This window comes from Canis lupus, chromosome 6 (genome assembly GCF_003254725.2).
Source record: "Canis lupus dingo isolate Sandy chromosome 6, ASM325472v2, whole genome shotgun sequence".
NCBI lineage: Eukaryota > Metazoa > Chordata > Mammalia > Carnivora > Canidae > Canis > Canis lupus.
Genome location: NC_064248.1, coordinates 49,013,217 through 49,037,610, shown reverse-complemented (window position 1 = coordinate 49,037,610; position 24,394 = coordinate 49,013,217). Strand labels below are relative to the sequence as shown.

The 24,394-nt window shown below is 40.0% G+C and overlaps 2 protein-coding genes across 8 annotated transcripts in view; one reads left to right on the top strand and one right to left on the bottom strand.

Moving 5' to 3' along the window:
- Positions 1–604: 604 nt before the first annotated feature.
- Positions 605–20,781, bottom strand: EXTL2 (exostosin like glycosyltransferase 2). 7 transcript variants are annotated; one of them, XM_035717655.2, is made up of 6 exons: positions 20,404–20,780; positions 17,282–17,359; positions 9,938–10,017; positions 5,709–6,136; positions 5,016–5,086; positions 605–2,707 (listed from the first exon to the last, which is right to left on the bottom strand). In XM_035717655.2, the coding sequence occupies exons 4-6, from the start codon at positions 6,100–6,102 to the stop codon at positions 2,219–2,221; spliced, it is 954 nt and encodes a 317-aa protein (XP_035573548.1). In that variant the 5' UTR covers positions 6,103–6,136; positions 9,938–10,017; positions 17,282–17,359; positions 20,404–20,780; the 3' UTR covers positions 605–2,218. The 7 variants fall into 7 exon arrangements, with proteins under 7 accessions (XP_035573548.1, XP_025273264.1, XP_025273265.1 ...); XM_025417479.3 differs by lacking the exons at positions 9,938–10,017; positions 20,404–20,780 and adding exons at positions 12,881–13,025; positions 19,612–20,102; XM_025417480.3 differs by lacking the exons at positions 9,938–10,017; positions 20,404–20,780 and adding exons at positions 12,881–13,012; positions 19,612–20,102.
- A 92-nt stretch (positions 20,782–20,873) lies between these two features.
- Positions 20,874–24,394, top strand: part of SLC30A7 (solute carrier family 30 member 7) — a 90,666-nt gene continuing 87,145 nt past the window's right edge. The window contains exons 1-2 of the mRNA XM_025417477.3: positions 20,874–21,139; positions 21,344–21,445. Of these exons, the coding sequence (XP_025273262.1) occupies positions 21,060–21,139; positions 21,344–21,445 (182 nt within the window). The 5' untranslated portion in view covers positions 20,874–21,059. The remainder of the gene's footprint in view (positions 21,140–21,343; positions 21,446–24,394) is intronic.

Below are 24,394 nucleotides of genomic sequence, written 5' to 3'. Positions count from 1 at the left end.
TTAACTGCACTTATTAGCAATAACACACCCCAACAGTTCTCATTTATTGGCCATGAAAATGGGCAAGGCATTGTGCTATATTTATATAAGCTATCTGTTTTATTTCTTAAAGCAAACCCCTTGGTAGATAGGACTCTCATTTTTGCAGATGAGGAAGATGATGCTCCAGGAAGTTAAATGTGAGATCTAAGGACTTCAGTCCAAATATTCTCCTGGCACATTTAGCCTCTAAGCTACATTACTTTCTTCATGTAGTTTTAAAGCTGAACATCATCTCTTCTCCTGATCATTTGGAGCAAGAACAAGAGGGGTACAGAGGAAAGCAGTTTTAGTAGAATCACAGCCACAAGGCAAAGGTCTCTGTATCACAGACTGAGCTTCACTTTGTGATCCTATTTGCTCTATAATGTCTGAAAACCATGATATGATTAACTTATGTAGTGCTTAAGACAAGTTTGAGAACACAAAATGAGAAATAAAATCTGGGAGTATTTTCCCACTGGAGAATTTCCTCCTGGGGAATGCAGCTAATGCCTCTGTTTTACCTGAGCAATATATTAGAATAATTAGAAATTCATAAAAATACAGACCACAAAAACATTGATTCTGTTTAATTAACAAAACATCTGCAAGGTAGAAGTTTATTTTATTTATCTGCCAGTGGAATTCCAAGAGGCAAAAAAAATCACTATCAAGGTTGGCCAAAGCAGATAATGAACATCATAGATTTTGAGTGAGGTTCTGGGTTCTAATGGTTTTACCTGACTGCATTAAGACACGTACACATGCCAATGTAAAGAAAGAACATTTACTGAACTAACTGCACAGAGACCTCATTGTTGGAACATTAACCATGACTATTATTGTATTTTTGCAGCTCTGCAAAGGTGCGGATATAATGACATCATGGGAGGAGGAGGAGGAAAAGGAAGGGGAAGGTGGCAGACGCGGGCTTAATTAAGTATTCCTTGCTGCTAGTATGAACAAGGAACAGACACTGTGTGGAACACAGATACTAATTCACATAACAGAGTAAGCAATTTAACAATTTATCGATGCAGACTCCCTATAAAATTCCTCTGCTATGATTCAGTTCTCTTATTTTTTTTCCTCTATGTAATCAAAATATTATCATGATGAATAATGCCTTGAGTCTTTTTTGAAAAAAAAAAAAAGAGAGAGAAAGCAGCAGCAGCTCTGAATACAAGAGATCAACTCTGTGTATATATAATACGTATAACTCTTTAGTATCCACAAGATAACCTATGCCCTAACAATAAGAATTTTTCAATACAAGGGTTTTAACTTCCATCAGTTCCTAATGAATCATTCTTTCAGAAGATTATTTTTTAAGTTTCTTAAACAACACATAGTTCATATAAAATATAAGAATTAACATAAGCTCTCAAGGTCAGATTCAGGGACATAATGCATTGCCTGAATCTAGGAACACATTTGCTCCTTGCTGCATATAAGCTGCACGTAAGAAACACAGGCTGCACTTTTTTGTGATCCATGCAGTAAATGTTCACAAAAATCAAGCAAACAACTAGACATCCTTCAGCTACTAAAATGAACTCTCTCAGTCACAACAGACTCATCAACGAAAATAAAAGCACTGATGGCTGCGTCAAAACCATGCCGGGCTGAGTTAGTGCTGGAAAGGGCTGGCTGGAAAGACCACAATGAAAGCACTGAGAGTCATGAGTTGTCCACTTGTTTTTATAAGGGATTGAAGATTATTCTCCTTTCACATGGCTTTTCTCTACACCACAGGCTTTTGCAAACGAGGCATTTCAGGCTTCAAATGAAAACAATCATCCTTTAATGAAAATCTCAGAAATGCTTTTCTGGAGTTTCTGATCCTGGAGACAACTTGCTATATAGGTCCTTAAGGCAAATGCCAGGAGTCAAAGAAATTGTAGAACAGTCTCGGAATGTAAACAATAAAATCACTGACCAAGGAGTTCTATCCATGGATGAAAACTCCTCCAAAAACACCTATCTAGAGAGTACCAGCTTCTTGGTTTTTGAAGTTCGTGTGAATTTTATGTCCTAGAAGCACTGTACATTGTTTCCTTTGTAGAGACTTCCGTAGTGGATAAAAGTTCATGATGTTGCTTAAAAAAACCCAAACAAAACAAAACAAAACACCAACCCTAGCAAAGAGAAGCTACTCAAATACTAAGCAGTTCTGAGGTTTGTTTTGGTTTTTGTTTCATATTTTGCTTTTGTGGTTGGCATAGGGAAAACCAAACTGAGAAATCATAATATTGGAGTATTTTAAGGGCATGCTATTGTAGATATTAACAAGCTTATTTATACAGTAAGACCTCTGCAAAAAGTGCTCAGCTCGATGCCACATTCCAGGATAGCCACCATTGGATTCTTTTTCTAAATTCCCCATGTTTACAGGTTTCACAAATACCCCTGAAGTCTTCCCGGTGTGCTTGGCAATGATAAAATTCATGGCAATATCATCACAGTTTTGGATTTCATCTATCAAAGCATGGACAGCGGCAGGCTGCCTCTGAAACAGGTCAAGGTATTTGCTATTGAAGAACGAGGCTCCAATCAGCACCATAGAGTACTGGTCACCATTCCCAAACCCTGGGGTTTGCAGTTCAAAACCTCCATAACTGTAGATGCCTGATGAAGTAGAGACATGCTTTCTAGGAACAAATCCTACAATTTGATCAGGAAATTGCTGAAAAGATGGAAAAAGAACAATTAAAGGTGGCATTTCATTAGAGCAGACATGGTGAAAAAGGCAATGATTTATTACAGAGAGAACTAAACTGATTTATCAACTTTCTTTTATTCCTGGCTTCTACCTCTCAATTTCATCTAATTCCAGGCAACTTCAGAAATCTATGTCCTGATACATTTGTAGGTCAAAATTCCATCACAACCCAAACTGTTGACAAATTTTCTAACCTTACAAATGCTATCTTAATTCAAATGTTATCTGATATTAATAAATTCTAGTCACCAAAGAGTCTGGTTCTTCAAAGCTGATAGTATGAATGCTATTTATTATGGGAAATAAGAAGATATAGTATAATTATTTTGAAAACGTTTCAATCTCTTAAGAGTACATAAAACTATGGATCTACATGTATGATTTTACTGTTTCCCCATGTTGATTTCAATATTCTTGAAAGCCACTGTTGAATTTAAACAATGCTATATTTCTCTCCCTTTTCAGCTTGGGCATTTCCTTTTTAAAAATATGAGTAAAAAATATATAATGAGATATTGTCAGGATCTTTGAAGAAAGGATAGTAGTAAAATCATAATACTAAAATGAGAGTAACTAAAAATGAAACAATCAGCCAACAAAAGAAAACCAGTGAAGCATGGAAAAGAAGTAAAAATTTACATAGTTAAAAGGTTTAGTTCAATCTCATAAGTGATTCGTGCTTTACTCATTTACTAAAAAGACATTAAACTAGGGACACACACACACACACACAAATCAGGCTAGGTTAAACCCCATTTCAAAAAATTCATCATCTGGGAGGGGTAGGATCCAGATACGGGAACACGGAATTCCCACGCTATGAGATGGTTGTATGAGCAGTTGGGTAAGTGTTCCGAAGTACCGAGGACAGGATGACAGCTGTGTTGCTGGGAGGCAAAGGGGAAAGTCAGTGGGTGGAGGATAAAGCCTGGGAGGCTTTGGAAAGGATATGCCATTTACATCATCTAGGAGAATGAATAAAGTTCCACAGATAGCTAGAGGAGGAAAAGTCACATCCTAATTAGCGGTAACGGGGGAGTGCAAAGGCACGCTAGATGCCCACTCCAGCCTTGCCTGCCTCTGTACCCCAAATCGTTAGACTACACCAGGCACTGATGGGGCTGAACTTTAGGAGTCAGGTTACCTTGGGCAATGGATTGAAACTATTCTTGTTTATTCTTCTATGAGTAAAACCTAAAAATCATATTTATCCATCTTTAATGATGGTTTACTTGGATTGTTCTAATTAACCACGATTCTATTTTCCCCCTACCCTGACAGTTTAGGGAAATTGATTTTTTACCTGAAAGAGAAATTTCACAGCTGGAGTATTACATTAGATTTTTTTTGCCTAAGAAGCTTTTATTTACAGGGCTGGAAAAACTGCTATAGGGGAAAAAACTTGTTGATCGGTATACTTGGCATAAAATTAGAAACTTACGTTTTGAGAGTACTGACAGCTTGCAGAGTACTGCAACCACTTACCATTAATATCTAATGTTCTCATATCCCATGTAGCTAATTAAGGAGAGTTACTATAGTGCAAATTAGACCATTTATTCGGTAGCACAGTGTTTAATTATTTGACACAGCTTCAGAATACTGGTGTGCAGTCCTGGTTTCAGGTAATTGTACTGCCACTTGTAAAAGCCAGTTACTATTAATTAACAGATTCAATAGCAAAGAATTGTTTTTATAGAATAGCAAACAATTTATGCCTGTTTATTCCAACTAGGATTTAGGGGAAAAAAAACCCAAAATAAATTTTAAAAATGCATACATAAATAAATAAAACTGCCACCACAAAGATGCAAGTGGAATTAGTACTGCTACTAATTCCTAAAAAGTGGTCCCAGCATTAGGATTAAATTTTGCAGGAGTAATAAACACTTTCTTCTAAAGAAACTTATATACAATATTAATATAGAAATACACGTCTCATGTGAGACACATATCTGTGGCCTTGTAGAAAACTATCTCTAGATTCTAGTCTTTGCTATACCAGATCATTTCCTCCTTGTTCTCTGGAAGGTAGTTCTAGCTCTTTTCTCCAGTATATCAAATATAAATCAAATACAGATAAAAGATACCAGATTTTGCAGGTTGGCTTAACTGAACACGAGCCACGTTGACTGCCATGCAACAACTGTATCTGCCTCTTAGATAAATAGTGTCTATGCTGTTTAAGATGACTCACGTTAAACCACACTGGCCAACTAAACCCTAGGTAAAACTTTATACTGATGAATTCATAGAGGAAAAGCAACATTACCTGCCAAACTGAGAAAGCAAAGACAAGGTCTTGGGCACTAATTAGCGTGTCATCATCTACCATTAACACTGCTGCAACAAAAAAGGAAAAAAATAATTATACCCAACAGTTGGAAATGAAAACAAAGCTAGTAATATACAATGGTGTCTAGATAGAGCGTTCTAATGAATAATTTTCTAAACAAAATTAGTAAATAAGAAATGTATTCTTAGAAAAAGTACTTATTTGAAATGTAATTGATATTTATAATTGCCTGAGGGGAAAATTATCATGCAGCTCTCATCCATTATCCTAGAAACGAATGAATCTATAAATAAAACTGAGGGTCTTTCAAGCAAATTACAACACTCATGAAACTGCTCTGACCGGGAGGAAAAGGTGGCAAAAAAATACATTAAGCATAAGCTGAATGGCATTTTACTACTTTCTGTGATACAACAATATGTAATTATAGCAGATCTTTCACATTAACTTCTTTGCCACTGTTGCAAGACCTATGGGATTTCTTCCCCGCAAAACTGCTTCTTGACAGCTTGAAAACTGCCCCTTATGTTTTTCAAAGTGCTTTCTTTTGATTCACTCCCCCTGCTTTCTCCACATAATAGGACATGTAGAAGGCCCGAAAACTACACATCCGCCCCTGGCTCTGGTTAGCTGCAGCCCTAGCCAGCTAGGAGCCCAGCAGCAACTCACCATTGGTTTCTAGTTCAGGAAAGACCTGGAGTCGATTTCTCATCCTGTTTGTCGTCTGTAGTTTGAAGATCACAGGGACGGGATGCGGCCCTAGAGAATTCCATAACTCGTCTGGTCCCTTCTCCCCAACATTGTTCCACACTACAATCACTTTATGCAGATATGGCACAGCCTGATAATGATTTAAGAGTCTCAGTAAGAGATCTGTTCTGTTGTATGTCTGCATTATTAGAGTAAAGGAATCCAGGGTGGACTTGCCCTGGGATTTTATTTCCCTACGCAAAGTGAGCATCTTGTCTTCCTTGATATTTGGAAGTAAAGTGGTCAAAGCCCCGGCTACGAGCAGCAGCACGAGGATGACCACCAGAGAGAAACGAAGGACTCGAATGCCCATCACTCGTCCGGGAAGTTTGCAGATGTGGCAATACCTGGAATAGAAATGGAAATAAAATACAGAGTGTTAGCATTCTTACTAGTTACTGTGCTTTTGGTTTTGCTTTTTTAAGGAGGATGGAGGTAAATCTTAGTTTAGTTGATTTAAATTCAGTTCTCCCTGCCTCTTTGATAAGGCAATTTGGCCTCAGGGAAAAGTGGAAAGTGCAGTGAATCAACCTCCCCTTGGGCCTGCTTGCTTCACAGTTGTGGACAGAAGCTCACTTACACACAAGCCAGAAGAGTTAAGGAGTGTATTTTAAAAATCTGCCCTCATTTTAATATGAAGAATTTGGAACTGGAGCTATTTTTTCAAATGATATTACATTTCTCTTAGGAGTGTACTCATTCTTTAAACAGCTTTACTGAGATATTATCGACATAAAAATTGTATATCTTTAAAGTGTACAACTTGATGTTCCTATACATGTAGACAGCTGACCTTTGTACAGCACAGGGCTGAACTGCATGAGCCCACTTAATATGTGGATTTTTTTCAATAAATACAGCCTAGGACTGTCCATGGCTTTTTTCTTCCTTAGGATTTTCTTAACAACATTTCCACTTTTCTGGCTTAGTTTATTGTAAGAATACAGTATATAATACATATACAAAATATGTGTTCATTGAAACATGTATGTTATAGGAAGGCTTCTGGTCAACAGTAGGCTATTAGTTAAGTTTTGGGCGAGTCAAAAGTTATATGTGGATTTTTGACTGTGTGGTGTGTTGGCGCTCCTAACCCTCGCATTGTTCAAGGGTCATTTATATTCCAGAGTACTAAATTAAAACATACTTCTTGGTAGCAAACTTTTGTCCCAAAAAAAACCATATGCAGATAACCCTAATACAAGAAACATAATAATGGTAGCAACAGCAGCAACAAACAATTATGCTGAGTTTACAACTTATCAGGCCCTGTACTAAGTGCTTTGCATGTCATAGTATGTACTTATTCACTCAATAAAACAAATAGCTACGAGCGCTCATCGTACCAGGCACTGTTCTAGGATCTGTAGATACAGCAAAGAATAAGATAGACAAAGTCTCTCCTGTTAGACACAGAGAAAATAGTAGACAGAGGCAGACAAAAAGTAAAGCCAAAGATAATTTAGAAAATCTTTTTTTTTTTTAATTTTTATTTATTTATGATAGTCACAGAGAGAGAGAGAGAGAGAGAGAGAGGCAGAGACACAGGCAGAGGGAGAAGCAGGCTCCATGCACCGGGAGCCCGACGCGGGATTCGATCCCGGGTCTCCAGGATCGCGCCCTGGGCCAAAGGCAGGCGCCAAACCGCTGCGCCACCCAGGGATCCCCCAAAGATAATTTAGGATAATGCTAATGAAGAGAATACATCAGAGTGACATAAGCAAGGGCCAGATTACCAGGGATTTTGTCAGCTGAGTAAGGAGTATGGATTTTATTCTAGTTGAGATGGGAAGCCATTAGAAAGGTTTGATCAGGACAGTGACAGGATCTAGTTTCTTCTACTATAGTCTGGAAACTTACAGAAGTTAAATATCTTTCTCAAGATTGGACCTGGAATCTACACCCAAGAAAATCCGATGCCAGAGCCAGGTTGTTCATCATTATGGGCTAAGGGAGGTATGTACTGCTAGATTTAAATTCTGGTTGAATTGAGGTAGGGCTCTGGAGCTTCTAGATCACCCTCTCTCACAGCACAAGAGTATCAGAAGGTACTGTAATCAGCTCTATACTCTCTTACCCCTCACTATACCTAAAGGATCTGCCTAAGATGACTACTAGGTGAACACACATCTCATGAATGTGGCCTGGACATTCATTGGTCAAACATTACTGGCTGATCAGACCTCTCAGTCATATATGTAAGAAAGACTGAATCTCACAGGCAGTATTGTAGAGACCCAGAGCTCTGATTTCCTACCCTCTCATACAGTTCACCATCACCCCTGCTGCTTCCTCCTGGAGCACTGTTGACTTTCAATTGCTGCCATTTTTTTCCATTCTTCTAGTTCTGCTTCTGATTCCAGACTTTATTTACTCTGCCACAAGCTCCCATAAGCTTTTTTAGGTAAGTCCTTATTTTATATTTTGGCAGCTGAGCCTTCATATACATCTTACCATGTATACCCTAGAACTATTCAACTGTTCTGTTCAAGTATGAAAGCAAGAAATGAGGAAAAAATATTCAAAGATCCCTACCTAGAAAAGACTGAAAACAAAAATCAACCAGAAGTTTCTAAACATTTAGAAAATACCTTTAAGGAAAAAATAGATCTTAAAACCAGAAAGAATGAGATATTATTTCTTTTCTTTTTTGAGATCTTATTCTTTATGCCTTTAATGGATCTATCATCTACCCTCTCATTATTTTTCATACAATTTCTCTTCTCAGGCTATACTCTCATCTCATGAGAAAAATACTCTCATCTATTCCACAATAAGACAAACATGATAAAGCTAGAGGAGACTGCTCCCTCACAGCTGCAGTATGCTAATCACACTGAGCCACTGTCGCTGTTCTTCTCTGTGTATCATTGCCTCTGTATAGTTTATTTTTGGTTGTCTTCATCTCCTTAGAAAAATGTGCTGTGTATGGATACCTAAGCTCTTGAGTTCACACCCTGTGGCTAACTGGGCATGTGCAGCCAGACTGCCATTCCATGGGCAATCCTAAGACTGTAGTCTAAATCTTCCCATCTCACAGATTAGATTCTCAATGAAGTCACACTTCAATTTCCAAATGATGTGCAGTCAACCTTTTGTTTTTCACTGAAGAGATTTAGCAGTGGTGGAATTCAAGTGACAATCCCATGCCTGTGATCTTATTTCATGCGGTAAGGCATGTTTTGTTACTGTAGAAACAGTTTCTCTATACATAGTTCAGCAAGGACATAGACCATCTAGACCATGCCTTTAACATCTCCCTTTGAAGCTTATGAGAATGGGGAATGGAATTCTAACAGGGCTAGGGGCATATACTCTATGATTGGATAGTGTGCGGAGGCATGTGCAAGCAAAGAAGAGCTTATTCATAAGATCAAGGGGATGGTCATTGTCATTCAACAACTCACACTTTTCAATAGTCCAGATTTGGAAAGCAATGTTACCTTGCAGTAACTTTTTTTTAGAGAGTTTTCAAAGATATTCCCTCCTGGACTTTCTCTGTAGCCTGTTCTGTTGAGAAAAGCAATTTTGTGTTTCTCCTTTTATCATGGCCTCACGTTAGATATGAATAAAATGAATTATTTTTGAAGTAACCTCAGCTTACTGTGATTATTTTTCAAGGACAGTAATTTAAGACTCTAGAATACAATGTTTTCATTGCACGCACCCCCTTACTAAACACATACTGTTAATATAGGCAACCAAAGACAAACCACTATGAATTAATAATCTTGGTTCAAAGGCCTTGAAAATCCTTCTAATCTACTGAATCAAAATCAGGTCTCATAAAACATATTTCAGTTCTGCATAAAAGCATAAAAATGGGTAGCTATAAGCACTTAAGAGCGAAGAATCATCTGACAATTGCATTAAAATACACCCTGATTAAAATCTATGTGTTCATTTTCCACAGCTGAGTAGGAATACCAAATTGTAAAACTTACACAGAAGTACTTCTAGTTTCTAAAGCAGATACAGGTAACTACCTGGCAATTTTAGTGTAGAAAAAGTAATGAAGATTAATTACTATGGCCTACTGTAAATACAATTATATAATAATTATATATTTATGTATACAATATATAATAATTATATGGCCTATTATAAACATACATTGTCAAAGAAACTCATGAGTATTTCACTTTTACCTATACTTTTAAGTAGGATTTATCCCCATGCTCTTCAGAGAAATTTCCTCTTTCAGGTAACTTCTAATCCTCTATTTTACCTGTATCAAAAATGTGTTGGGAGATATGAATAATTTATCTTTAGAAACACAGTGTAAATATTTCATGTGATATTTATTAAATAATGCAACCCAATAAAATTATGTACAATTTTTAATCTGTATAGAAAGGCAAGAAGAGCAAGAACAGAGATTGTGGTACAAGTGGCACATCAGTACTTTGAGAACAGGTAAGTCTGGAACTCCACTGTAGGCCCACTAAAAACAGTTTCAGATCAGTTTGGAGAAGAACAATGACTTCACTGGCCATCTGGATTTCATTTTATAGTTTTCTTCTGTTCTTTCTCTAGAGAAAGAACTTACCTAATTCATAGTTTTGAGCTTTGAACACGAGATATGAGTAAGTACATACCTGGGGCAGTCTACATAATACGTAGAAAGAACAAAGAAGTAAATGCAGGCACCTCTCAGTTCTCTTGCTCTCAATTCCTGCACCTTCTTCTTAGATTTGATTTTCTTATTTCTTTTTAATGTCTATCTATTTACTGACACCTTGTCTCATTCTAAAAAGGATCTGTTAGCTCTTAGACTATTGCTTCTCTGCCTTTCTCCAGTCCATGACTCACCATAGATTAAATGTAACTTTAATAAATATGGTAAATGTCACCAAAACAAAACGTCTCCCTCTTCTGATCATCTGAAAAAACAAAGACTCCCAAATGACATTTTATGCACATATGTTAACGTATTAGTTCTTCATAGAGAGAGCACATCCTTGTAATTATTTTCATATTGTTCTTCTAGCATCTTCTAAACCAGGGGTTTTCAACGGGGATGACTTTGTTCTCCGGGTGATATGTGGCAAAAACTGGAGACATTTTTGATTGTCAGAACTGGGAAAGAGATGCTCTCGAGTGGGCAGACGTCAGAGTTGCTGCTAAAATCCTGCAATGGACAGGACATCCCTCCACAGGGAAGCATTATCCGGCTTAACATGCCAATAATGCTGAGGTTGAGAGACCCTGCTTCACATATACTTTACCTAACAAGACATACCTGGACATGATTGGGGGAAGGACTGCTAGCCAGATGGCCTCTGAAAACTCCACTGCTTTGGTTCTACTCAAATAAGGGATAAAGCTATGGATCCAAACTGCCCCAATATTTATATGCTTTGCTGTACAAACACATAAAATGAAAGAGAGCTCTAAGTCAACTTCCTTATTTCATAAAGAACAGAAGGTCCAGGCATAAGGAACTTGCCTAGGCTCATGTAGCTGCATATAGCACACCAGCAGCAGAGCCAGGACAAGAATCGAGATCTCCTGATGGCACGAAAGAGCCCATGACTCTTTCCACTGTACTATAGTCAATTCTGCAAGGATGTATAAAAAAATCAGTACATAAGACTGTCACTATCTGTAAGATAATATTCATACTTGGTATGCTGGGGTATTTTTTACAACTTCATCAAGATTTGTTTCCTATACCTTAAATTTCACCCATTTAAAACACAATGGACTCTTGAACAATATAGGTAGTAGGGGTACCAACCACTCCACCCCACATAGTCAAAACCCCATGTATAATTTTTAACTCCCCCAAGACTTAAATTCTAGTAGCCACTATTGACCAGAAGCCTTAGCGTAACATAAACAGTGGATTAACGCATATTTAATATGCTATACATATTATATACTGCATTCTTACAGCAAAGTAAGCCAGAGAAAAGGAAATGTTATTTTAAAAATCCATCTATAGCACTGTACTGTATTTATTGAAAAATATCTGCATGTAATGGGATCTGTGCAGTTCAAACCCATGTTGTTTAAGGGTCAACTAAACACTTTAGTGGCTTTCAGTATATTCACAGAATTGTGCAACCAGCACCACAAATGAATTTTATAACATTTTCAACACACCAAAAAGAAACCCCCAGACCCATTCATTAGCAGATACTCCCCATTTTCATCTCCTCCAGCCTCCCTCCCTGACCAGGAAATCACTAATCTACTTTCTGTCTCCACAGATTTGTCTGTTCTGGACATTGCATATAAATGGAATCAAACAATTTGTGTCCTTTGTGTAAGGCTTTTTTCCCTTAGCAGAATATCTTCAAGGTTCATCCATGTCACAAAACATACATCAGTACCTCACTCATTTTTTTATTGCCAGATAATATTCCATTCCCACATAGATATAACACATTTTGTTTATCAGTTGCTGGACATTTGGGGTGTTTCCACATTTTGCTATTATGAATATTGCTGCTATGAACATTCATGGACAAGTTTTTATATGACATATGTACTCATTTCTCCTGGGCATATACTTAGGAGCAGAACTGTAGGGTCACTATGTCAGAAATCTTTTAACATCTGAGAATTGAAGAGCTTTTGGAAGAGCATTATTTGAAATGTGAAAAAATTTTTCTTAAATGTGGGTATAAGAGTAAGAAAGTAAACAATGCACACATAGTCTATAAAGCAACAGTTGCAAATTCTCTAATGGGTGTCTCTAAATAGACCAGGCAATTTGAATTTTCAAAGACCCACTATGCAGTTATTTACTTATATCATCTATCAACATTCCCTGGAAGGAATGCTGTTGAATGAAAAATCCTTTTTTCACGGCTAGTTCCTTCAGACTGAAAAAGCAACAATTATCCAGACTGAAGCTGAAAACAAATATGCCATAGTATGAACAAAGATTAGTTATGTCCTCTGACTCATAAAGTAGGGAAGTAGGGAGCAGCCTGACGTCGTGCATTGAGAAGCTGTCATTTTCATTTTGATGCCACAGATGGCGGAGGAATGATAACTCTCCTGCCATTTCACTACTAGATTTGTCTCATATCATACAGATTGTTTTCTCCTCTGGTTCATCCTGCAAAATATGTACTTGCCTAAAAACTGATGATCATAGAATATAGATGCTCAGAAAAGGGCCCTCAGCTGCCAAGACATAAACTCATCTTCAAAGTGGAACGCAGAGGCCAATTCAGAACCTGGGCTTTCCTTCCGTGAACATGTAAGACCTGGAAGAGACAGCTATGCAACTGGTGAGTAGTTTCTGACCAGGTTCATGGCATGCAGATGACACACTCACTGCTCAATCCCAGGCAAAGTGACACGTGGTGCCAAATTCCAGAAGGACTTTCCTCTCATGGTACCAACAGCCAGGGTGCTGGCCTAGGACTCCAAGTGTTAGTACACGCTATTTGCCCCACCTACAAGGCCCATTCCTGTCACCAGCTGACAAATTCCTATCCCCAGGGTGACTCCCAAGTCTCTCTCAAACATCCCCTCCCCTGCAAACACTCCTCGCACTCTCCATCCTCAGTATGCCTGAGAACTAGAACATAGGGCTACTAGGCTTTGTTTCCAGGTATTACAACCATTGACTATGCTCCTTTTTGAGTCTGATTGCATCTGGAAGGCAGTTCCCATCAGTCTTTGTAACCCAGAACAGTCCCAGGCCCATTTTCTGAGCAACTGCTCCCAACTCTTTGTGGTTAAATGGGGTAAGGGCATCCCTGTTCAAATAGTCTTCAACTCTACAATGGATAAGAAATGTTTGAAACTAACAGAACAAACTTAAATTAAATGTGAATGAAGGCCCAGTTAAGACTAGCCCCAAGAAGCCAGTCCCTATGTAAAAGACCTGAGGATAGTATCCCCCATCTGGTGACCAGCACAACCAGTCATGAAATGTGATCTCAGGCACAAGCCACTTCTCCACCTTCAGTTCTGTGGCCAAGCTACTTTGATAAATAAAAGAGATCCCAAGACTCTCTCCTTTTTTCTTTTCTTTTTTTAATCTTTTCAGAGATATTCTGCATTAAAATACCTTTGCACATCCTTGTTTCTATGGAAGCTCTTAGAGAATGAGCTGATTTGCCTTGAGGGGGAAATCATCACTTAGATAATATCGCCCTTGTGAATTTCCCCAAACTTTTAGAAGCTAACAAAAATTAGAAGCTAGATGACTTCATCTGGCAGGCAGCATACATGATTTTAAACCAACAGAAAATAAAATCTAGTTGAGAAATGGGTCCAGAAACTGACCCAAAAAACCCCTTAGACTTGAGGATGATTGGCAGAAAAAGAAAATGAAGTGAGAACACTGCCACCAAGTGTCATTCACTATTGCCCATAGTAAGCCTCTTCCATTAAAATTTGAAGCCGCATACACTAGAATTTACTTCACAGCAAAACACAGAATGCCAGAAATAGCACATGAAAGGTCATTTTTCTTTACAAGTCTTTTCTAGGTGCTACACAGTATTCTGGGAAGAGTTCTCCCTTTAGTATTTTCCACATATTCAAGAAATTCATTCTTTTCACTGTTATTTTAGAAGTGCCATACCACTTTTCTCATCCTTTACCAACTGCTATCTTCTGCTTCCTAAATGATTTTCCCTCATCTTTCCTCCTGAAGAACCCATCTGTTCTTATAAGGCTCTTCCTAACTCCCATTACTTTCTTCACAGGTCTAAATACATCAAAATAAGTTAAATCATTTTGTTACCAAAAAATATTCTTTATTATTCGTATTAATAATAGGAAATTATTTAGGACTAGGAAGAACAGGAGAACAGACTTAATAGTAATAATAAATAATAAAAGTGTCCATGCTGTTGGGACTCCTCTTGTGATCCTCCTGTACTTACGATCAATTGTAGTGTTCTGAATGGGTCATTTCGATGACCACAATCTGGATCACATTAGGATGAATACCATTAGTCTTTTCTAGTCAACTATACCTGACTACATATATAAGATCACTGATAGCCAATTTAAAGTCTTTCGTTCAGAAGGTTTGGTTTTGGCCCTCATTGCACTTTGAAACTGTAGTTCTGAAACAGTACTGCTAAAGCAGACTGATTAATAGCTACATTTATGCAATATCCCATTTGAATAGATAGATACTGTGACAGTTCATTTCTCACTATAGACTGTAAGGAAAGAATTTCTGTACTGGGCACATTAAAGATCAAGTCTTCCTGATGGCAGCCAGGCAGAGCGAGCCTTTCCTTTGTAGGGAAATCAGGTTTGATGAACACCAAGGGCAGCATTTTAAAGCAAGGATAACAGACTGTAAGTACCCACATTTCCAATTCCCTCCCCAATCCCACCCCTTTATTTATAGCAAAAGCTGCCCAATAGTCCTGGCATTTTTTTTCTTCCTAAGTCTATACAAAGCATCAGATCCTTTTCTATATTTCCTCAGACAGCTATTATCAATTAACTAGATTTGCTTCATTATCACAAATTTAAGAGGAAATAATGTATAAATATCATATGGAAAGTTTTTTTTTTAAGTACTGCCTTTTTTAATCCAGCCATTTGCTACTGAAGCAGACAGCAAGACAGCGAGGTCCTGTCTACCCTCAAAGGGCATGGGTTATGCTAGATAAAACTATCCTAGATAAAAGTTCACTTTAGCTTTGCATCTTTCTCCCGGAAATGCCAATTAATTGTAGCTATGATGAAGATAATGATGATAATGATGTCTGGAGATGACCAATTCCTTGGACATGTATTAGAGCAGGAGTAAGAATGGTCTTATTTCTAAGAGTAACATCCATGACTTGTAAGGCTCCAAGGAGTCAAAGCATCCCAAGAAAGCCTAGAAATAGAAAAGCATTTTTAGCTCAGTACAGTGCCATGCAAAATTAGTTCCAGAAATGGGTCAAAAAGAAACCAAGTACATCTGCAAATATATTACTTTTACCATTCTAGCATGATAGAGCTTTTCATTTGGACTTCTGTTTCAGTCATAGGAAAATGGAGAGAAGGTAAGATTGTTAGGCAACAGATCTCTGGAATATTCTATGTAACCTTCTTTTACAAAATAGTGGTTTTCAGCAATAAACTCATATTCCAAAATTGCTAAGAGAAACAGACTTCTTCATACATATGAATTATAATTTATGAATAGTCTCAAATATCAGACCTAACATCAAAGCAATCCTGATTCATACAAGCTTTCTAACTTTTTTTGAGGCAGGTCAAAATACCCATGGTGAATATCCATCAGGCAACAAACATTTACAGGTACTTATCCTGTGCCCAGCTCTGTCAGGCACTAGGGATGCTAATGCAAAGAGCGCCCAGCTCCTGCCACCCCCTGTCCCTCGGAGCTCAGCACTAGTAATGAAAACTGTCAGACCTCAGCCACTTGTATGATATATAATTTCTCAAAACAGTAATGTTTCAAATCTTCTGAGACAAGGAAACTAAAATCTATCCATCCCATTTTATGGATGGAATAGCTGAGATTGAGAATATGAAATCATTTTCCCTGAGCCACAGAAAGAGTGGTAGGTGACACCAAACTCCTGACTCTCACATTTCTTATCCTCAGCTTTGTTCTAATCTATAGGAATATTTCAATTTTAGGGGTATTGGCTTTATTCCATAAGCTGAGCTATTTTCATGAGTAAAACTAAAGGTGTTGGCCTTACAGTGTTTTCTAACAGGCCCTTGGCTCAAGTAGGAATTTTTATTTCCAAGGACATAAGTACCTCTAGAGGAAATAACTCTTCTCAGATAAAAATATTGATACTACATTCATGTTCACAGCAGCATTGTTCACAAGAGTCAAAAGGTGGGGGGCACCTGGAGAGCTCAGTCAGTTAAGCATCTGCCTTCAGCTCAGGTCATGATCCCCGGGTCCTGGGATTGAGCCCCCTCAGGCTCCCTGCTCAGCGAGGAGTCTGCTTCTCCCTCTGGCCCTTCCACCTGCTTGTGCACACGCACTCTCTCGCTCTCTCAAATAAATAAATAAAATCTTAAAAAAAAAAAAAAAAAAAGAGTAGAAGCAACCCAAAATCCATTAACAGAGGAATGGGTAAACAAAATATGAGATAATTATTTAGCCTTTAAGCAAAACAATGAAATATTATTTAGCCTTCAAAAGGAAGGAAATTCTATCACATGCTGCATCATGGATGAACCTTGAGGATATCATGATAAGTGAAATAAACCACTCATAAAAAGACAAATACTTAATAAGGTATCGAGATAAAAAAAAATAAGGTATCGAGATTAGTCAAATTCATAGAGATAAAAAGTAGAATGGTGGTTGCCAGGGGCTGGGAGAAAGGGGAAATGGGGAGTTGGTGAATAAGTATAGCATTTCAGTTCTGTAAAATGAAAAAGTTCTGGAGAATGGTTGCTCAACAATGTAAATATTCTTAATACTACTATACATTTAAAAGTGGTTTAGATAGCAAATATTATGTGTATTTTACTACAATTTTTTAAAAAACAAACAAATAAAAAACCATACTGGTACTTACCTCATTATGGTAAAGTTTTAACTTTTTAAAAATTTTCTTTATGGCTTCTGTAATTGATAGGAACAGGATCTCTTGGTGCTATTAGGGGAAATCAAAGATTTTTCTGTGATGCTTTTGTCAGTCAATGGGAAATTTTTAAAAATGCTTTTATTGCCATTGCCTATAGGCTTCAAATTATTTTTAGAAATTAAAATGAGCTGTTCTGTGTTCTAAAAATTACATTTAGGCAGTGAGATAGGGAACATCTTCCTGTGAGGTTGGAGCTAACCCTGCTACATTTTTGTTTTCACTTTTGGGAAGTATGCAGAAGCAGGAAAAAAAAACCTATCATCCCGCCTATCAATGTGTTTACACATCTGAAATCTCTATGCCATATATATGTGCCATGGAGCAAAACCTTGGAATGTCCTAGCAATTTACACTTATATTCGATTTCTAGATTTTTAAGAATCTGTGGTTTTATCCACCATCACAGCTTCTTAATTCAGTCGAGGTTCACGGGGCATTCGATTTGAGTATCTAAAAAAGCGTAGGGTTTAAAATAGGGCTGCAGCTAAATGCCAGGGTTGATTACTGAGGAATGACAGATGGCATCCTTCCTATTCCTTACTAACTACTGCCTCAAAGGAGCTGGAACTCCGACTGGAGATAAGCGTCTGCCTCTTCATTCTCCCTGAGTTCATTTCTCATGGTCCTCAATCACATGTCTGGGAAGCTGGTTTTTTTTTCCCATCGTACAGTTTGCCTAATTAATCTAATACAATTAATTAGTAGAAGATGATCTAAATAAATACTTACAAGTTGAGGATGGAAATCCATTTATTAATTTAAAAATGTTCATGACTACATCTATCTTATAACCATGAAACCCCCATTTAGTTTTTTAAGACACGAAGGAATTAAGAATTATGATTGGAATCTTTCAAATTTTGATTGGAATCTTTTAAAATCCTGAACTGAGCTGAAGAATCATTTTTGATTTTCCAAAATAATGTTCTTTCATGAAACAAGTTACTGAAGGGGCAACCAGATGCCTGGGACAAAAGACTTCATATATATCAAAAGACTCACCGAGTGACAGTTGTCTCCCTTTGATACACTAAGGGCTTACCTTGTGCACATATAAAACATCACGATTCTAAAATCCTAGACTGATTTGCCTGTTACCCTCTCTCCTCACATCAGCTTGTTCTGCCCATAAAATTCTTCCAGGCAAAGAACTTTGACTTAATTGGCTTTATAATTATTTTTCCTCCTCCCACCCTGTACCCAGCACAGAGCCTAGCAGATAGTAGACACTCACTGAATGACTGCTGAATGAAAGAAACGAACTTTAACTTTGATATGACAATATATGTTGGTCAATATGTATGGAAGAAATATTATTTCAGAATGACAAAAGAAGTGAGATGCAAACATTTTCAACTCCTAGAACTTTTCCTGCTTTAACTAGTGTCCAATTTGTATTTCCAATAAAATGCCTTTAGTATTGAAGTTAGTAATTATGCCGTCTAAGAGTGAAAGATGTGAAGTGGCATTGCCACTTTTTGAAAGGAGAAAGCCCTCACGGGAATATCTTTATCTCTGAGGTAAGGAGTGAGGCAATTAGGGAGTCCCAGGAAACCAATATAACTGAAATTAAACTTCAATTTCTCCGACGTATGTCAAAAGTATTTGAAAGGGGTAATGCGGCTCCACAAACCACAAACCAGCTGAGGCAATTTCTGGTTCGTAGCAATATAGGATAAAATGCAGAATTCATTTTCAAAGGCGGAATGCAAAAATACAGGCTCAAATTGCAGCTGACCTTGATGAATTAAAAGAGAATGCTAGAAATCAGTTACTGAAATTTGGTTATACCTCTACCGCCCTCCCCAGTTACATCATGTTGAAATAAAGCCGTTTTGGAGAAAAACCCAATCACCGTGGCAGTATTTACCTTTAATCTAGTTGGCACCCGCTTAATATTTCCCCAGCAGTGCAGTAAAGTAAAAATCAAAGTCTGTGGCTAAGATACAGGCTTCCTAAAAAAATGTAAGTAAATTCTACTCATTTAAAATATTTCTGTTTTAAATTAAAATAATGAAACACAGGACAAGAAAGGCAAAGAGAAAATATTCTTTAGAGAACTTAATTTCTGGGATCTAGCTGTTTTGCACAGCAGTTTTAATTGACACGAGCATCGGGAAAAAAATCACATTTTCAAAAATAAAGCCAACGAATCACTACGCCAGTCACGCACAAAGTTCCAGGAACGAGAGCAAAGCATGCATACATCCCCATGCAAAAAAAAACATTTTTTAACACGAGAGCGTTTGCTCCCTCCTTACCTCGAGTGCAGAAGATTGCAGCGGGGCCCGCCGGCTTATTCTTGCAGCTTGGATCTCACAAAACGGAAGGGGCGTCTCGCTTGCTCATTTTTTGTGTTTATGGTGTGTGGGGTTTTTTTTTGGTTTTGCGTGTTTTTTTTTTTCTTCCCCTAATCCCAGAAGCGTGCACCCATCCTGCCTCATTCGCGGAGTGATAACCCGGGAAAAACACCGCCCGCACCGCGAGCGCCTGGAGCAGCGGACGGTCCCCGGCGGCCGCCCCGCCCTCCCGGTGACGCTCCACTTCCTGTTAGGCCGAGAGGCAGCTCCCGAGAAGCTCGGTTTTGTAGTTTCCAGCCCACGTCCAAAAGCCAGCCCTGCTCCCCCCCCCCCGGCCTTCTTCCCCAAGGTAACAACTTTTAATCCTTCACGTGACGGACCACCTGACCTGGCCCCAACAATTTTCCGGAAGGGCGCCGCGGGCGTCCCGACCACGGGGCGGGGCCGGTGCGGGGGCGTGGCCAGTGCGGGGGCGTGGCGGGGGCGGGGGCGGGGCCCGGGCCGGGAGCGTCCTCCGCGCCCCCCCAGACCGGTCCGAGCTTCCACAGAGATCCCAGCGCCCCGAGATGACCTGGAAGTGAAGGCGCCCTGCACGAACTCGAGAGTTTTGGGGCGCGGGGGGGTTCGCGGGTCGAGACTGTCCGGGAAGCAAACCTCAATTCCAACACGATCCCGCAGGGGGCTCCTTTCAAGGGCTTCTCCTGGATTCACTTAACCTTCTTTCGAAAGACGTGTACTGATTTGCCCCCTTACCTGGCACTACGGAAGGCCGGGCGCTGGGACTGGGCGTACTAGGATTTGGGAGCCCACTGAGCTCGCCCCGCGGCACCATCACTTGCCGTCCTACGGGCTGGGCGGCTGCAGAGCGCGCTGCCGCCTGGATCCTAAAGCAGGGCCATCGAAGCGCCGGGATTCATGCTACGAGGGGGAAATGGCGAGAGGGCAGGCGCTGGACGCCAGCGCATCCGGGCACATCAGTGGGAGGCGGGCGAGGCGGGCGACAGCGGGCCCTCCAGCCCCCAGCCACCCCGGGCCGCGGGCCGCCACCGCCTGGTGACTGCATCCCAGGCCTGCGCACCAACCAGCTAGTAGTTGCCACCTTTTTTCTGCCCCCGACAGCCCCCCGGGGGCTCGGGGCTCCCGCGCCGCCCCCCCCCGCCCCCCCGCCCCCGCCGCGCAGGCCCCGCCCCCGGCCCCGCCCCCCTCCGCGTCCCAGGACGCGTTGCGCGGCCCGGGCCGGAAGTCGGCGAGTTCCCGGGTGTGTGCCTCCGTCTGTCTGTGTCTGGAAGCGGCGCGCGGCCCGGGACAGACGCCGGGGAACCCCGTCGGAGGCGTCGCCGCTGCACCGCCGCCGCCCACGGAGCCGCCTGCAGAGCGGAGTGGCCCCGGCCCCTCGCCGGGCAGAGAAGATGTTGCCCCTGTCCATCAAGGACGATGAATACAAACCACCCAAGTTCAATCTGTTCCGCAAGATTTCGGGCTGGTTTAGGTGCGGGCTGCTGATTTTGCGGGAAGGGGGTATCGGCCGAAGGGGAGAAGGCCCGAGGTCCGGGCGGGGGCGCCGGGGACACCTTCCTTCCCCGCGGGGACGGGAGCGTTTGGAGCGGGGCGGGGGGTCTGGAAAGGGGCCCCGGGCCCGGGTCCTGGCGCTCCCTTGACTCTCCCGCCTCTTCTCCACTTTTACCTCTGCCAGGTCTATCCTGTCGGACAAGACGTCCCGGAACCTGTTTTTCTTCCTGTGCCTGAACCTCTCTTTCGCTTTTGTTGAACTACTGTACGGCATCTGGAGCAACTGGTAACCGAAGGGGAAAGGCAGGGCGGAAGCGGGGGGGGCGGGGGGGGCGAGCAGTGTTTGCCACGTAGCTCCTCGCCGGGAGGTCCAGGTCTCGCTCGCTCTGCCGGCCGCCCCGCCGCCGAGCTGCTCTCGCATCCGCACCAATCTGGCAAGGCTACGTTGGCGATCCGGGGCCCGTCACGTGCAGCAGCATTACGATCTGGGTTCCGCCCTCCCAGGCCTCCCGTCAAACAAGAGTGACAAGTCTCCCTTCATTTTGGCCGGTAGAGAGTCATCCCTGACTACAAACCGTAGCTTTGCTCACTTTCTTGGAATTGGGAGAAAACTCTGTCCTGCCTCTTTGGGGTGGGAGTGTTCCTTGCTTCCCTTGCGGGGGAGTGGCATTCGGATTTCACCCTTAAGGTTCCGACAGGGAGTAAGACCTGACATGTTCAACCTGATTCATCAGGCCTTGGAATGGGAAGGAGCTCCGTAAAGGGGATTTCCGGGGAAATGTGTGTCATTCTCTTCTCCTTAGTTTTATGTTACGACTGTCTCGTGATTTTCCTCCGGGCTTCCTGCAGAAGAAGATCCCATATAGTTTCCCACAAACTTACATCTCTTGAGTTCATGGGTTTCTGTGCCATCTTTGGGTGGGTTCGTTTGTTTTTGAGACTGCGTTGGGAAGAGGCAAATTCAGGGACTCTGGAAATGAAGTACTATTACCCGGGCGTTTGCTGTTGAGTAACTTAGGGTCTTGTAAAACTGTTCAGTGAACAGTAAGATCATTACACTTCTAAGTGTGCTGATAGCGCTTTAAATCTCACACTCATTTGAGAATCTGATAAAAACCAACTCTCAGAATTTTATATAAAACTCAGGGTGATACTGGGTTCCTTGAAATCGACCATGAACCCTAGCTTAAGAGCCTATGCCATTTATGCTTTATTTTCTATTAATTGGAGTTAGTCTCCATATAGTCCTTTTTCAGAGAGAATTGCCGTCCTTGATCTTTATTGAGATTGAACAATGATATTAAATAAGATCAGCCATTTTGTTGCATTTATATTTTTATGTGAAAAAGTGGACTTCTTTTCAGATGTCAACTCAGTTTTATAAAAATTACCCAGCACATTATTGAAGGTTATTGATTTACTCACCACTTTAAAATTGAAACATAAGAAAATCTTGGTATATGTAATAACCGTTTTGAAACCTCTGGGAAGCAGATATGTGTATTCCATAATATGAATATCCTTCAACGTAAGGTGCATATTCAAAGCACTGTGTTGTATTGTAATGATCGTGCTTTATTATAAATACGTAGTACAATATATTTTGCTCTTCTTAAATTAAGCCATATTGTGGCATATATACTGGCTGTATCAAGACTGTAACTTGGTTGCATATGTACACTTCGGCTACAGTTGCTTTATATTACAATACATTATCTTTCAGTATGGCCTTCCATTACGTAAATTACTATGTGAAATGCCTTGTTCAAGGGAATTATATTTGAACTACCTAAACCACTTCTTCCATGGAAAGTTAGGTATAAAGTAAATTTTTTGATCTGTAGGGATCTATTGAGGAAATTACAGTTGGCGTTTGAACAACATGGGGTTTAGGGGCATGAACACTGTGCAGTCGAAAATCTATGTATAAGCGTTTGACTCCCCAAAAACTTAACTTCAAATAGCCGACTGTCAGCCATAAGCCTTAGCGATAGCATAGTTGACTAACCCGTGTTTGTATATTATGTGTATGATGTACTGTATCCTTACAATAAAGTAGGCTAAAGAAAAGGAAATGTTATTAAGAAAATCATAAGGAAGAGAAAATACATTTATGGTGCTGTAGTGTATTGAAAAATATCTGCTTATAAGTGGACTCGCGCAGTTCAAGCTTGTATTGTTCAAGGGTCAGCTGTACTAAAGCCATTGTCTTCTAAGCCACGCGTCAGTATGCATCAGTACATAAGGAAAACGTCAGTGGTACATGATTTTTTCTTCTGCCCTTTGGTGGCTTTTTCCTCTGATCCTACGATCTGTTTTTCCTCCAGTTTACTCTTTTCGACTGTGATATTTGTATCTTCCACATTTGAAATCTATCTCTGACCTAGTGTCTGTCATACCTAAACCATTCAGTAGGTTTTCATCATTATGTTAACCTCCATATCCACTTATTCCCCAATATTAATTTTTATCAGTGGATTGGGAATACAGCCACATTGTTCTTGAAGCCTTGGCAGATTTAAAAATTGCTTGGGCCTTTTCATAATCTGGATTTCTGTGTCTTACTTAGATATCACAGTTTTTAGTCCCTTTTGTTGACTGATCAACAATTTCTTTATATGACTGGATTATCTGTTCCTAAAGTTTCAATTAGATTTTAAGTTCCTTGAATAAATGCGTCACCAAAATTCAGTTTGTTTGTCATAGTCATTTCTGTGTTCATTTTCATTCTATAAGAATTAAGTTTCAAGATGTTATGAACATGAAATGTCAATAATTTTTTCCATTACAGAATTAAAAGATGGATAAAACATGCTCTTTCTTCACAAGTAAAGCTTTATAGGAACAGTTGGTCTAGTTGCAAAAAAATGTTAAATAGTTCTGCTTCTTGTTTAGGGCCTTCATTATTTAAAGAAAGAACTTAGGGATGCCTGGGTCGCTCAGTTGGTTAGGTGTCTACCTTTGGCTCAGGTCCTAATCTCAAACCTGATGTCAGGCTTCATGCTCAGCGAGGAGTCGGCTTCTATCTCTCCTCTGTGTGTGTATGTTCTCTCTCTCTCTCTCTCTCATATAAGTAAATAAAATCTTTTAAAAAATAGAGGAAGAACTTAGTTATAGTTGGTTTACATTTTTGATGGTGAGAATGTGTCATCAGTGGAAGCATAGCTAAACTCTTTGTGTGTTTTCCCCCATTAGATACCCAATGCTTTTTACTTTTCCACTAGAATGTAAACTT